Source organism: Liolophura sinensis, chromosome 4, assembly GCF_032854445.1.
Source record: "Liolophura sinensis isolate JHLJ2023 chromosome 4, CUHK_Ljap_v2, whole genome shotgun sequence".
Taxonomy (NCBI): domain Eukaryota; kingdom Metazoa; phylum Mollusca; class Polyplacophora; order Chitonida; family Chitonidae; genus Liolophura; species Liolophura sinensis.
The window spans coordinates 8,729,699-8,745,953 of record NC_088298.1 but is presented as its reverse complement, the minus strand read 5'-3'; the positions used below and the strand labels follow the sequence as shown (position 1 = coordinate 8,745,953).

At 39.6% G+C, this 16,255-nt stretch overlaps 1 protein-coding gene across 1 annotated transcript in view; it reads left to right on the top strand.

Annotated features, from left to right (window-relative positions):
* Window positions 1-16,223, top strand: part of LOC135464380 (uncharacterized) — a 173,902-nt gene extending 157,679 nt beyond the window's left edge. The window contains 14 exon segments of the mRNA XM_064741806.1: window positions 403-651; window positions 1,491-1,724; window positions 2,896-3,063; window positions 3,277-3,432; window positions 4,369-4,554; window positions 5,272-5,358; window positions 6,851-7,179; window positions 8,222-8,808; window positions 9,851-10,242; window positions 10,656-10,868; window positions 11,349-11,503; window positions 12,740-12,752; window positions 14,671-14,784; window positions 15,475-16,223. Of these exon segments, the coding sequence (XP_064597876.1) occupies window positions 403-651; window positions 1,491-1,724; window positions 2,896-3,063; window positions 3,277-3,432; window positions 4,369-4,554; window positions 5,272-5,358; window positions 6,851-7,179; window positions 8,222-8,808; window positions 9,851-10,242; window positions 10,656-10,868; window positions 11,349-11,503; window positions 12,740-12,752; window positions 14,671-14,784; window positions 15,475-15,672 (3,081 nt within the window). The 3' untranslated portion in view covers window positions 15,673-16,223.
* The last annotated feature ends 32 nt before the right edge of the window (window positions 16,224-16,255 follow it).

Genomic DNA, 16,255 nt, shown 5'->3' with positions numbered 1-16,255 from the left:
TGGGAGTACTTTTACCATTGTGATGAAATTTATGCAACCACAGTGATTAAATGTGACTAATCCACTTTTGAAGTTTCCTGTTAAAATTAACTACATATGAATCATTGCAATTTGCTTCTGTACATTGGAAAACAGACAAAGTAAACGGCAGTATTTCACATAGTCCCATCTGCTTCAGTAGTTAAAGAAAAGACGGATATCTGCTTGTCAAGGGAGGTAATTCCTTGAATAGGGAAGTAACCTTTGTGTTATGAAAATATGGAATAGGCACAATGGGGGAAGTGGGAAGTTCAACCATCCATACCATAATAATATTAGTGAAAAGTTCTCGTGTGTTATTGATCTCCTGAAATGTATGTAAATGCACCCTACAGTGTAAGATTCTGTTTCCCTTTCTGCTAGAGGGAACTAGAGGCCCAGCAAGCCACGGCCCTAAGAGAAATGCTCCAGAATAAAAGTGAAGAAGAACGTGACCAGATCCTTTCACAGTTCCGTGAAGATACACTGAAGATGGAAGAAGAGCTAATGAAACAGAAGAACATTCAGAGAGATGCCGTCATGGCGAAATTGGCCGCCCGAAAAAGGATGAAAGAAGAGCTGACAAAGGAAGGCAAAGTGTCGACCGAATTAGAGGAGATCACCAAGAAACATGTAAGCTGCTCTCTGATTGGTTAACAGTTTTGTAGACAACGTTTGAAAGAAAAGGTGTGATTTGTTAAAAATATGTAAATGTCTCCAAGCTGAATTTGATGATACATGTGTAACTGAAAAAATTCTTTGCTGGATCATAATTATTTGGCCACACCAGTTTAAATTGTTATTTTTACAGACAGAGTAATTAATTTTTTAATTTTAAACTTAAAAATCATCTAGTTTATGGAAAATATGAACTATTCCAGCAATTTTTCCTCTTGACATATTTGTGTAATCACTGAAAATCAGGAAAATAAATAGAAAAAAAAAATCAAAATCGGACAAAATCAGAAGGTAGATTTTCATGGAGGTGGGCACTAGGGTATATTCCATTTTCGCATTCACCCATAAAACACAAAATAAATTTGGTGTTTCCTTGTGTTTGTTATTGAAGTATTCCAACTCATGGTCTGACAAACTAAGTAAACATAATCACTCCTAATTGTGAGCCCCATCTCAACGTCATGTGTGACTTAAGTGCAGGATGAATTCTGAAGTCTGTATTGCAAACAAGTACTGTAAAGTGAGAGAAAAGTGGATAGCTTTGAGAATAGTTTTAAAATGACAAAGAATTTCATTTAAGAGTTATGTTAATAGTGACTCGCTTTAGACTTATATAATAAACAACTATGAATTAATTCTGAGATCATTTCTCAGTGGTTAAAGTGTGTAAGGACTTGTATTAAACACATTTCATTGGCTGCATTAAGGGACAGAAAACCAATGGTTTAGTTTAAATTTGTAGCAATTTTGATATGTAAATAATCAAGACTATGAAATATTGAATTGTTATTCAGGCCTCAAAGGGCGATCCTGAAACTGGAGAAGTTATTGACGCTATCTGTGATCGTATCCATGGCGACAAGACTGTTGAACAGCGAGAGAAGTTGATCGAAAAGCAAACCTCAGAGCAAGAGGATTTGGCGAAGCGACAGTTGGAAGAGCAGAGGAAACTGGAGCAGAAACTGAACAGAGATCTTAGTGAAGACAGCAGTCAGTCTGATGAGAAGATTGAGCTGCAGAAAAAACTGGTAGGTCAAAAGTTAAAACAATATCAGTTTGAAGAAAAGAAGTGAGTCCTCCAGGCTTATTGAGTGGGGGTAGGGGGGGGGGGATGGAGTCTCCGTGGCCAAGGAGTTTATTGCACCAGCTTGGGACTTCCTCTCCAGCCGGACGAGGAAAGGTCTGCCAGCACTCTGGAGATAGTTGGTTCTGGGTTTCCCCCCAGGGGTCTGCGGACTTCCCTCCCACCATAACGCTGGCCGTCGTCGAATAAGTGAAATATTGTTGTGTACTGTGTAAAACACCAATCAGATAAATAAATAAATAAATTAAGGGTTCCCATTGTTGCAGGTTTGATGAGGTTAGTCGCCTGACTCACCTGTCTGATTTTTAACCCTATATTCCAGATTGCATTTTCTGCACGCATGAAAAATTGAACAGTATAGTTTTGAAATACCAATCACATAAACAAGAAACAAAAATTTGAAATATGTCAGTGTTCTGGCCAAACAGAGTTCTTTGAGGAAGAATGTCAAATTATAACCTCGAGACTTCCTGTACAGTTTTACTATCTATGGTACCAGTTTATAGATTTTAACAGAGAGACACTACGAGTTTAGTCCAATGAAAAGTGCAATGCCAACTTGCATGGGGCTTCACACAAGGTTTTCCTAATGAGCCATAGGAGCACATAGGAGCACTCATAAAGTTATTTGTCCCTCGTCATACAAAATACTTCACATTAAATGGACAGTATATGTCGTGTAGGGGATGTGTATATTCTTGTATCCTGATCAAGGTTGAGGTCACATGTGTCTGCTGACTAGGTTATCTCCCTTTTTTTGCTTGTGAATTCTGTGGTCACATCTCTGAAGTGATTCGCCTACACGTCAGTCTTTTGCGCTGAATTGGTGGTTTTTTTGGAGGAAAAAATTAGTTACATGACTACTGAGTGACCGAATATGGAAATATATGGTGCTGGTAACTCCCATATTTTGTGAGGCATCCCATCACTGAGTACCCATGTCACGAACTTGAATAATACAGTGCCTCTTGGGGATTAGAGTTGCCCAAAGTACATCATGATTTTTATGGGGTATCCTGATTACAGGTATGCACAGTATTATGGTCTTTCACTTGATGAATATTTCTTTAATTACTGAAGAAACTTTTTTTCATCAAATATTTTTATGTGGATAGGCTCTGGATACCCAGCAGGCCAAGTTTGAGCGTGACATTCTCCTACACAAGGACATGTCACAGGAGGAGTATGAAAAACTACTGGCTAAACATAGGCAGGACATGGAGACACTCGGAATGTCCCTGGACAAGGAGAAGCAGAGGCAGAGGGAGCTCATTGCTGACAAGGTGAATGCTTGTACAAAAGACAGCTGCATCATGTACACATAGTGGTTATAGTTGTTACCTGTTGTACCACAGGTCAGGAGTTCAATTCCTGTTCAAGTCTTACAGAAAACTGATTTTGTTGCCTTTTAATTCCAAAGCAGAATAATACATCACTCTAATAACTGACTAAAAACTATTCATATTGTAAGCTGAACTTTTCTTACCTCTTTTCAGATCAAACAAAGAAGAGCTCGCCAAGCCAAACAGCTGGCTGACAAACACAGTGTAGAGACGCTACAACAGCTGAACGAGCAGCAACAACAACGTGACAGACTAACTGACTCGCTGTCGCGTGACATAGAACAGTCCACACTCAAAGACTCTGTCAAGGTTTGAATGTTTTTAAGCTTACATCTACCTTTATGTCGCTGTGAGTTCAAGTCCAGCTGTCTTCCTCATGTTGTCTTCCTCTCCTGGAGAGGAGGAAGGTGGGGAGAGCTTCCAGCAACCTATGGATCGTTGTGGGTTTTCCCCGGGCTGTGCCCGGTTTCCACCCACCATAATGCTGGCCGCCGTCGTATAAGTGAAATATTCTTGAGTGTGACATAAAACACCAATCAAATAAATAAATAAACCTTAATGTCACAGTTAGGTAGCATGATAATATAGTGCCATACATCCTCAAGCATTAGAGAGCAAATTACAGTAAACTGCTTAGTTCCTTCTGTTGATTAAATGACATACTGACAGGGACCTGTTCTACAAAACATGTGCCCGATGGTTATTAAATATTCTCGCTTTGCCTCGCTTATCTCCCTTTACAGCAAAATTATCGAAATGAACCTACCCTTATTCTTCGACCTTTTCATTCACAACTCTGACCAGTATTTTTAAACCTTCAGATCTGTCAGCAACCTGTAGATGGTCGTGGGTTTCCCCCGGGCTGTGCCCGGTTTCCACCCACCATAATGCTGGCCGCCTTCGTATGAGTGAAATATTCTTGAGTACGGCGTAAAACACCAATCAAATAAACCTTCAGAGAGAACTGTGGGGTGTAAAGAAATACATCTGCACAGATTTATAAAGCTTACATATTTAGTGATTCAAATAAATCATTTTAGTGCCATTTTCATAATAAACTGTTTGCATAAATTCTAATGAGAATGTTTTAAAAGTGGACATAAATGAGAGAAAAAACGTCTTTTGCATCAATGCTGAAATATTTTTTTTTTTTTAATTGCTGTAAAGTTATGAGCATACTGTCACCCACTGATTGTAAAATTATGAAAAATGCTTCAACAACAACGTTCTTCTTCACCATTTCAGAATAAAGATGGGAAACAGGTAGAGAACATGGTGTACACTGTGCTACGACAACGCCACACAAAGGAGGCTGTCCACTTGGAGGAACAGCTTGAGAGAGAGAGGGAGGCTGCTAGAAGAGCTGCTCAGGCAGAGATTGAAGAGAAGAGACAGAGTGATAGGGAGACTCTGCTGAAAGCTTTTGAACAGGTTGGTTGTTGTGTTGTCTTAAGATTGCAGGAATACAGGAAAAGAAACTCTAAACGATTATGGTTTTGTGGGGGATTGGATAAAAACACTTATGCCAAACAATTTAATATGTTTGATGTTTAAAATGTTGTTTTTTTGCAGTGTTTCAGTGTCTGTTACCGTAGAAGTTTGGATTAAATTGTGTCTAAAATGTCTGAAATTTGACCTTTTGAATTCCATATTTCATGGAGGAGTGTACTTTTTAAACTCTTCATTAACTACATTATACATTATGTAATTGTCCATCAAATAAATAATAATTTTAAATGTAATCAAGTAATGCACTATTCCGGGAAGGCATCTGTAACCATTGCTTGTTTACAAGATAATCTTTCAAGATATTTTCACCTTTTTTTTATGATATAAATAATCAAGTACCATAAAATGTTTTTTCTTCACAATGATTATCAGCGTTCCCAGATTAGCATAACATGGGTTTAAATTTCTGCTGGCCGCCGCTGTGTGTGTATATATATATATATATATATATATATATATATATTCCTTGAAAATTACCTGAAGTTTGAAACTGCAGTTGGAATATAACAGAATGTAGAAAGTTAAGAAAGCGTTTTATTATATATATATATATATATATATATTTGAGAACGACTTGAAAGGCCAATCTGTAAGGGATATAAATAAATCTTATCAACCACATCATATTTGTTATTTCAGGAAATGATTGAGCTGATAGGAAGCTCTTCAGATTTGAACCCGTCTGAGCTTGAGAAACAGAAGCAGCTGCTCAAAGCTCAACAACAGGTGAGCTGTGAAGACAAATTATTGAATACTGTTGCTTCACAACGTTCACAATGTTGCATCATAACATTACAACAAAGTTAAAGGACTTTAACAACAATGTTTGATTACCACATGGTTATAAAAAGCTAGAAAAGTTTGACATCACTGTTGCATCACAACATATGTAACAAAAAAACAACATTGTTTCATCACAACATGGTCACAAAAAGAAAGGAGGACTTTGACAACAATGTTATATCACAACATGGTTAACAAACAGAGAATTTTGACAAAAGTGTTACATCACAACATGGCTAGTAAACAGAGAATTTTCACAACAGTGTTACATGTACATCACAACATGGTTAGCAAACAGAGAATTTTCACAACAATATTACATCACAACATGGTTGATAAACAGTTAGAGGATTTTGATAAAAATGTTACATCACAGCATGGTTAACCAACAGTTAGAGAATTTCGACAACAATGTTACATCACAACATGGTTAACAAACAGTTAGAGAATTTTGACAACAGTGTTACATCACAACATGGTTAGCAAACAGTTAGAAGATTTTGACAACAATGTTGACAACAGTGTTACATCACAACATGGTTAGCAAACAGTTAGAAGATTTTGACAACAATGTTACATCACAACATGGTTAACAACCAGTTGGAGGATTTTGACAACAGTGTTACATGTACAACACAACATGGTTAGCAAACAGTTAGAGGATTTTGACAATGTTACATCACAACATGGTTAACAAGCTGAGAATTTCGACAAGGCTACATCACAACATGGTTAACAAACAGTTAGAGAATTTTGACAACAATGTTACATCACAACATGGTTAACAACCAGTTGGAGGATTTTGACAACAATGTTACATCACAACATGGTTAACAAGCCGAGAATTTCGACAAGGTTACATCACAGCATGGTTAACAAACAGTTAGAGAATTTTGACAACAATGTTACATTACAACATGGTTAACAAACAGTTAGAGAATTTTGACAACAGTGTTACATGTACAACACAACATGGTTAGCAAACAGTTAGAGGATTTTGACAATGTTACATCACAACATGGTTAACAAACAGTTAGAGAATTTTGTCAACAATGTTACATTACAACCTCAATAAAACCTTAGACGACTTTTACAATAATGTTGTAAACCATCACAACATGGTTATGCGGAAGGCTAGAGGACTTTGACAGCAATGTTTCATCACAAAGTTGACCTTACATGTAACGTTTGTGTCAAATTTTGAGAATGCCTTGCAATCATGAGCATCTAGTGGTGTCTGACTACACTCATTAGACTCTGTGTGTGTCAACTACGAGTGGTGGCAACTGTCACCTCTGACATAGCAATTTGACTGTCCTTTGAACTGATGCAAATGGATTACATCAATAATCAAAAAACAAAAATGTTACAATTTCACATAAGGTTTTTATTCCATCAGTTTTCTCATTTTTTTTTCTTTCATAATTTTTAACAGAAACAACTGTCAGATTTTGACAGTCTAACACAGCAGATGATAGCTCAAGGTCAACACGACCTTGAAACTCGATTGAACATCACAGAGACGCATGCTAAGCTTTCGCTGAAAGACAAACAGCTTCAGGAACTCGCAGACGCAATGCAGACTTTGACTCCTGAGGAGAGACTGCATAAGCGGTACGAAGAAGAATCGCAGAGAGCTAAAGAGGAAGCAGAAAAATACAAAAATGACGTGCTGCTGAAAATGCAAGCTGAACTGGCGAGGTTGAAAGAGGAGGAAAAGCGTAAGGAGGAAGAGCGCAGAAAGAAGATGCTGGCTCAACTTGCGTAAGTTGGCTCTTGCAGATTTTTATTTGATTTATTTATTTGATTGGTGTTTTACGCCATAATATTTCATTTATACGACGGCGGCCAGCATTATGGTGGGAGGAAACCGAGCACAGCCAGGGGGAAACCTCGCAACCATCCGCAGGTTGGTGACAGATCTTCCCACGTGGTTTTTATTTGCGAAAAATCCTTTCAATCTTGGGTTTACAGTCTGTGTATGACTAAAGCTCTTGGCATTCTTTGTGCTTAACTTGCCCAGAAAGACGTTCATTTAGGATCACTTGTCTTCTACACTTTGATCTCGCTTTGCCAGTGAAAATCTCTTGTTGCAGTGAAGGGGCGGGGGGGTTGTTTGCTCTGTGGCCAAGGGGATAAGCACGCCAGAGTGGCGCAATGACCCAGGAGCCTCTCACCAATGCAATTCTATGAGTCCAAGTTCAGGTCATGCTGGCTTCCACTCCAGCCGCACGTGAAAAGGTCTGCCAACAAGCTGCGGATAGTGATGGGTTTCCCCCGGGCTATACCTGTTTCCTCCCACCATAATGCTGGCTGCCATTGTATAAGCGAAGTATTCTTGAGTATGGTGAAAAACAGCAATCAAATTGTGTCATAGAGTGGGAAAATTTTTCAGCTATTTGTCAAAGACTGTTGCTTTCTCTGGACAGTTCTCTTTTCTCCATCTATAAAAACAACTACCATTGTAACTGGCAATTTTTTCATGTCCAGTTCATGCTGGCTTCCCCTCGTACCTGAGAAGGTCTGTTTGCGAATGGCTGTGGTTTTCCCCTAAACTCTGCCTGGTTTCCTTCCACCATAATGATGGCTACTATCATTTAAATGAAATATTCTTCATTTTGGCGTAAAACACCAATCAATAGATACATAAATTGATAATTGGTGCCAATGTCTTGTTGTTTAAACACCAGTGAGATGAACAAAGAAAAACATGGTAAGAGACACTTTCAGATGACTTTGAAACATTGTGATGTTAACATGGTTTTGATTTCATAAGAATGGTGAAAAAATGTTTTGAATTTTTCAGCCAATTGGAAAAGAACTTAGAATCTGAACATGAACGTGAAACTGAGCGTCAACGTGAAAGAGAGGCTGAAAAAGAGCGAATCAAACACCAGAAGCTTGAGGAGCGAGCCAAGCAGCAGGAAGAAGAACTAAAGAGTTCTAATTTAAACGAAAAGGATCGAGAGAAACTCTTGAGGGAGCATGAAGAAAATGTGAAGAAGCTAACAGAGGCGCATCATCAGGAAAAGAGTCGCAACGCTGAGGCGGTGAGAGCCAAACTGGAAGCCCGAAGAAAGCGCAGGCATGACTGTGAAACAGCGCAGCTACAGAAACACAGGATTCTGGACATTGATGGGGAATACAAGCTGGCCTTGCAGAAGCAGATGGAGGAAGACGCCAAAAAACGCCAACAGGTGCTTGGGTCATCGCCAGGGGCTGCTGGGAGACCCGCAGTTGAGGAAGGAAATCGTGCAATTCCCTCGTCTCCCACCACGGAACAAGACTGGGTCAATATGCTAATGACCTCTCCACTTTTCCAACAGATAAATGATTTACAAGAGTTGCTGGAGAATAACCCGATGTCAGGAGCTCAGGGGGGAATTATTTTAGGTAAGCATGGGGACTGAAGAACTAAAAGTACCTTGTAACTTGGAGGTATACATGGAGGTATACAAATAATGTAGAAGGGAATTGTACAGTGTCATTCCAGAAAACGTGAATGTACCTCTAAGTGAGAATATACCTCTAAGTGTGAATATACCTCTAAATGTGAATGTACCTCTAAATGTGAATGTACCTCTAAGTGTGAATATACCTCTAAATGTGAATGTACCTCTAAATGTGAATGTACCTCTAAATGTGAATGTACCTCTAAATGTGAATGTACCTCTAAACGTGAATATACCTCTAAACGTGAATGTACCTCTAAATGTGAATGTACCTCTAATGTGAATGTACCTCTAGACTACTGTCTTTTATTGATAACGAGACGCAGGAAGGAAGTTTATATTCCTTTCTCAACAATATAGGGTAAACATTGATTGTCATTCATGCCTTTAATTTCCACCCGATTTTCACAATTTAGGTCAGTAATGGCAGTGTGAAAATGGAGTGGTCAGTAATCACAGTTGATGCTGTTGGTCATGCTAACAGCGGTCACACTCGGTACTGAGTGCTGTGAATACTGATTACCGTCCACATCACATTTGAACTTGTCAAATTATGTCTGTGGTTTACATTGTCCACAGATTTGCTCCTTGGCGAAAAAGTTTTCATTGTTTTAAGGTTTTATTTGATTTATTTATTTATTTATTTGATTGGTGTTTTACGCCACACTCAAGAACATTTGACTCATACGACAGCGGCCAGCATTGTGGTGGGAGGAAACCAACGACCATCCGCAGGTTGGTGGCAGACCTTCCCATGTACGGCCAGAGAAAAAGCCAGCATGAGCTTGACTTGAACTCACAGTGACCGCATTGGTGAGAGGCTCCTGGGTCATTACGCTGTGCTAACCAACTGAGCCACAGAGGCCCTGTTTTAAGGTTTTAATCCCTGTTAGATTTTTACCAAACTATTTTTTATCAGTGATATTTAAAAGTATTGTGAATAGGTTTTTTATTTATTTTTGTTTGTTTGTTTTTTTTGTCAGGTGGTGATTACAGCAATTCATACATTGACGTGAAAGACGCTCAGTGGATGTGTCGCGGTGACCTTAGTCCTGTGGATATCAAGAACATCACGCCATACCAGTTTGTCATCTACCGCTTTGGCGTCTTTATAATCCGCCTGCTCCATGAAACCATCCAGACGCCAGAGGTAACGCTCTTACTGGCGTCCAACCTGCCTGCAAACAACTACAAGAGGAACCCCTTCCGGAATTCAATCTTTTACGAAAATGCCCGCAAGATCCTGTTTGTACGCAAAGAGAGGATGGATTCGATTGGTGATTTCGTTCTGGTTATTGTGCATTCATTGGCCCACATTAAGGTGGATGACCTCACAGATGATGCCAACCCATTGTTCCTGCGGCAGTTTTATAAGGTGGGTCATGTAGACAAAAGAAGCAAGTCTAAAAATGGATAGGATATGGAGGAAAACAGAAATTCGCTGAAATTCTCATTCTCTTTCTATCAAACCTCGATCAGGTCATATCAAAGACTTTGAAAATGGCAGTTGTTTGCTGCCTCATATGGACATCTTCATTGAGATGTTAGAGCAAGGAAACAGGACTGGTTGACCCAGGGTCATTATTATATTACTAGATAGGGTGTCATTTTTGGTGTCTTAGCATTGGCATGATACTTCATTGGCGGCAGCGCGTTGACAGCATGAACTCGTATTTACACACACGCTGAATGAGTTTTTGTCATCATTTGTTTTAGGCAAAAAACGCCTAAGCTGACATACACGCATTCAGATTTTTATTAAAATATTTCATTGATTCAATTTTTCAGGCCCTAAAGGTCGTCTGTCAAGACATGTTCTTCTCCAGAACTCACAACAAGCCTTCAACAGCCTCTCTGATTGGCACAGGTTCGACCAATAACAGGGCTGCTCTTGAAGAGGCTCTCAGAGGAGTGAAGAGCCCGGATGTAAAACAGAATGTGATTGGTGAATTGGTGGACCTCAAAGTGGATGGACCAACCAGAACAGACTTCTCAACTCAGGTAATTACCTTGAATCACCTTTTCCCACATTTCATTGGCTACTTCTTTAATTGGGTCTTATTTATTTGGATTGGCATCAGGTTTGTTTTAATTATTGGTATAAAGCCAGATCACAGTAGGAAATTTGTTTGTTAAGTTGATTGATGTTTTATGCTGTACTCAAGAATATTTTGCTTATACATCGAAGGTCAGCATTATGGGTTGGAGGAAACTGGGTAGAGCCCAGGGGAACTAGTTGTCTTTGTCGTCATAATATCATATATAAGTGAATTCTTGGGTATAGCTATAAATACATGAAGCAGTCAATAAATTTATCACCACAAAAGGGAACTTAAAGGCCTTATCAACAATTTGAATTCATTAAATTATTTTGACTAATATTAAAATCTTTCTAGCAGACTTCTGTTTTCCTCATTTATCCAGTCGTTCAGTCAGTTTAATTTTAGAATTGAAACACAATCCGTCACTGTGCTGTTTCAGGTAATGTCAGAGCGTCTTCAAGGCTTTGAGAACTTCACAGGCAATGCACGTCTGCGTCAGTACCTGGCATCAAAGGGAGGCTACCTGGCTTCCTCAAACTTTCTTGGGGACCGTCTCCGTGAACTGAAGGGACTCAAGGCAGAAGTTCCGAAAAGGTAAGAAAGGCTTTGATTAGTCTTTTTTGCAGCATTTTTATCTTTGCTTAGTAAACTTGTGTCTTAATACTGTAAAGTATGAAGTTGTGAGAGAGAGGAAAGAGGAAACAGTAAATGTAGTGTCAATGCATAATTATAATCAACCTCAATGGATATTGTCTTGGCACTGTCTGTATGTTCGCCTGTCTGTCCGCATCTCTGTTTGCACCAAATCTCTCAACCTTTTTACTGGAAATTCGTAACTCTTTGCTGAGAATATCACTCAGACTCATACTTGTGCCTTTTGGCCTGTTCAGTGCGAGTGAGTGAGTGCTTGGGGTTTAACGTCGTACTCAACAATTTTTCAGTCATATGACGACGAAGGAATCTTTAGGGTGCATGTACGTGTAATGTGCCTCCTTGTAGCAGGACGGATTTCCACCGCTCTTTTATTTAGTGCTGCATCAACAAGATGACTTACCGAAGGCAGGTAAGCTGCCCCGCCATTATACTGATACGGGTCAACCAGTCGTTGCACTATCCCCTTTCATGCTGAACACCAAGCAAGGAAGTTACAACTTCCTCTTTTAAAGTCTTAGGTGTGACTTGATCAAGGATTGATCCTGGATCTACCAGTCCCGAAGGGGACGCTCTACCAACTGTGCTATCCGGGCCAGTATTGGCCTGTTCAGGTCTGTCCTTGCATTAATTTGCATATTAGTCAACATAAGCTGCATGGCTGTCTCCATTTTGGTGATTGCCATATCTCTAAACCCATTCAAGAAATTTTTTGGCTGAGAAGATCATTTGTGCTGAAACCTGCTGATACTTTTTTAGATCTGTCCTTGCATTAATTTGTTTATTAATCAGCTTAATTTGCATAACTGTTTTCTTTGTGATCCCATGTCTCTTGAGAACTGTTGTTGAGATGATTCATATGGTGAGCCCCTTTCAGGTCTATCCCTGCAGTAATGCGTATAAGCCATATGTGCCCCCCCCCTTCAGGTCTATCCCTGCAGTAATGCGTATAAGCCATATGTGCCCCCCCCCCTTCAGGTCTATCCCTGTAGTAATGCGTATAAGCCATGTGTGCCTCCCCTTCAGGTCTATCCCTGCAGTAATATGTATAAGCCATGTGTGCCCCCCCCTTCAGGTCTATCTCTGCAGTAATGCGTATAAGCCATATGTGCCCCCCCCCCCCCCTTCAGGTCTATCCCTGTAGTAATGCGTATAAGCCATGTGTGCCCCCCGCTTCAGGTCTATCCCTGCAGTAATATGTATAAGCCATATGTGCCCTCCCTTCAGGTCTATCCCTGCAGTAATGCGTATAAGCCATATGTGCCCCCCCTTCAGGTCTATCCCTGCAGTAATGCGTATAAGCCATATGTGCCCCCCTTCAGGTCTATCCCTGCAGTAATGCGGATAAGCCATATGTGCCCCCCCTTCAGGTCTATCCCTGCAGTAATGCGTATAAGCCATATGTGCCCCCCCCTTCAGGTCTATCCCTGCAGTAATGCGTATAAGCCATATGTGCCCCCCCCTTCAGGTCTATCCCTGCAGTAATGCGTATAAGCCATCTGTGCCCCCCCTTCAGGTCTATCCCTGCAGTAATGCGTATAAGTCATATGTGCCCCCCCCCTTCAGGTCTATCCCTGCAGTAATGCGTATAAGCCAGATGTGCCCCCCCCCCCTTCAGGTCTATCCCTGCAGTAATGCGTATAAGCCATATGTGCCCCCCCCCTTCAGGTCTATCCCTGCAGTAATGCGTATAAGCCATATGTGCCCCCCCCCCCCTTCAGGCCTATCCCTGCAGTAATGCGTATAAGCCATATGTGCCCCCCCCCTTCAGGTCTATCCCTGCAGTGATGCGTATAAGCCATATGTGCCCCCCCCCCCCCCCCCTCAGGTCCATCCCTGCAGTGATGCGTATAAGCCATATGTGCCCCCCCCCCCCCTTCAGGTCTATCCCTGCAGTAATACGTATAAGCCATATGTGCCCCCCCTTCAGGTCTATCCCTGCAGTAATGCCCATACTGATCATCAAAATTTGCATAACTATGAGGATTTTTTTGCAAACAGCCATTTCTCTAAACCTATTCAAGATTAAGGAAATTTAGTTAAGTATTCGTAGTATGACGGAAAACACTAATGAAATAAATCAATAAATAAATAAATTAAAGGAAATTTTGGAGTTTTGCAGAAGTGGTCATTGTAGCGCTAACATGTGCCTTTTGATCTATTCAAATCTTTACAGATGTTGATTTCTGTGTGCTCAGATTAATGTATTTAACTTTCGCATCCACCATGTCGCTAAGCCTATTGAAAGGAAATTCAGAAGTTTTGCTAAAATGGCCTGTTGCCATTTAGGTGGAAAATCTAGGGCCGATTAGTGCTGCAGTTCTTCTGTCATTTTTGTCTTAAAGCCATGTGACATGGCTTTCAGCATGCACCTGCTCTGGTGATGATCCCTGTGTGATTTATTGTTGCTTTACCTAAACATTATTTGAGAACTGTTTTACATCAGCATTATTTGAGAATTGTGTTACATAAACATTATTTAAGAACTGTTTTACATGAACTTTATTTGAGAACTGTTTTACATGAGCATTATTTGAGAACTGTTTTACATGAGCATTATTTGAGAACTGTTTTATACATGAGCATTATTTGAGAACTGTTTTACTTATGAGTTTGATGTGGGACAATCCTGCATTTCAACCATCAGCACAATCCCTGATGGTTGCAGTGCTAAGTTTATTAGAAAACAAGAGTTTCCTAATAAACTTAGCTCTGCAACCAACAGGTTCAAAACCCTGAGCTCATGTTAATAAAGCAATTTTAAGACTTTGGTTTTATATTGCAAGAGCATACAAAGATAAACTGAGAACAGGAAAGAACTGAAATTGTGGTTGGTACATTGTACCTGCAGTATAAAATCATTGTACAATTTTTAAAAATTTTCCTAGGGCAAAACATTGTAACTATACTTGTGTTTGTAATTTTTGATAAGACATTTGTCTTAGGATGATTGATAAATATATATAGGTGTGAAGTTTCCGGAAAGATGGTATCCAATAGGCTTACGTAATTAGTCCTGTATCCTTGGTTGTATGAGGTTAGCAGCCAGTTTGAGAAGGTGAAAGCTATCCGTTACACGTAAATAATTGTGCTGATGTTTTGACTTTCAGACCAGCGCGATTGGTCGCCCTGCCCTTCCTCTCCCTGCTCCTAAGGATGTGATTGACAGCCAGTTAGTAGAGCTGCAGACAGAGTGGGATAACATGTCAGATCACCTGGCACAGGTAAGTAGTGAAATTAAAATCTTCCTCTTGACATGGACGTGAAACACAATTAAATTGACAGTTTATTGCACAACTTGTACATCCCATAATATTAGATCAGAGTAATCATCTTACGAGGCGGTGACACAGGCACTGATTGACAGCTGAAATACGCATTTGACCAAATTAACTCATGAAATGAAAGTTACATAATGTTACATTTAGTAACATTATTGCCAGATCTTCTATCATATTTTTGTCTGAAGAGTATATGTAGTGAACAGACATGTAGCGAATATGTAGGAAACAGACATGTAGTGAATATGTAGGGAACAGATATGTAGCGAATATGTAGGAAACAGGTATGTAGCGAATATGTAGGGAACAGATATGTAGCGAATTGGTGGGAAACAGGCATGTAGTGATTATGTTGGGAACATATGTAGCGGATATGTAGGAAACAGATATGTAGCGAATATGGAGTGAACAGACATGTAGCAAAGATTTTTCAGGATGATACCTGGCGTGTTTACTTCCCTTGGTGGCCAGCATTTGACGGAATTTAAGGCTTCTAGACGCAAATGGCCTTTATATTGTTCACTAGTAGGTCATTGTTTTGGGAACCAAGATGAGCTGGTTTCTAACTTTGTTTATTTATGTAACTTCATGAATTTTGCACCATTCCATTGTTTTCTATGCTTTGGTTTTCAGGTTTTACTGCAAGAGTCTCAGTTGAAAGAAGCCACAAAGAAGCTGGCAGCTGAGGGGTACCCACAAATGGACAAACTGAACTCCGCCCGCGAGAAGTTAATTACCGTGTCACTCAGGAAGGAAGACCTGATGAATCGATTGGCCGACACAGAGGTCAAGATCTCAAAGAAAGAGGCTGAACTCAAGCATAAAAAGTAATGGCCTTGATATGTGTCCTTGACCTTGCACATTTGTAGACCAGTGACCTTGGTATGACCTTGAGATGTTTCTATTTGACAATTTTGTTTTCTTTGAGTATATTTTGAAAATGTGAATACATATACATTGACCTAAGCACGCCATGAAGAATGTCTTCTCAAGTTTGTATTTCATGTGCTTTAATATGCAAATTGTGTAAAGGATGCCTGATAAATTTCCATGATGTATATGTGTACATTATCACAAATTTTGTGATGTACTTGTGAATTCAATTTGTGTACAGTTGTTGAAATGTATACCGTTATTATTCAATTCAAGTATTGCACAGAGTTTTATAAAAATTGTATTTTTTTTCCTCATTTTTATTGAGGTTTCTACTCCTTGTATTGACCTGTGATATGTGTTATATATTTATGTTCATATATTTAGTATATGAATATGACTTGCATATACATTTAAGCTTTCACTTTTTATATGTAGATTGCAATTTGCTTTATTGAATTGCTTTTGAGAAATTATGCTTTTAATTAGAGTTACCATTTTTTGCAATATCTTCCGTCCACGGATTGTCATGGGAACAGAA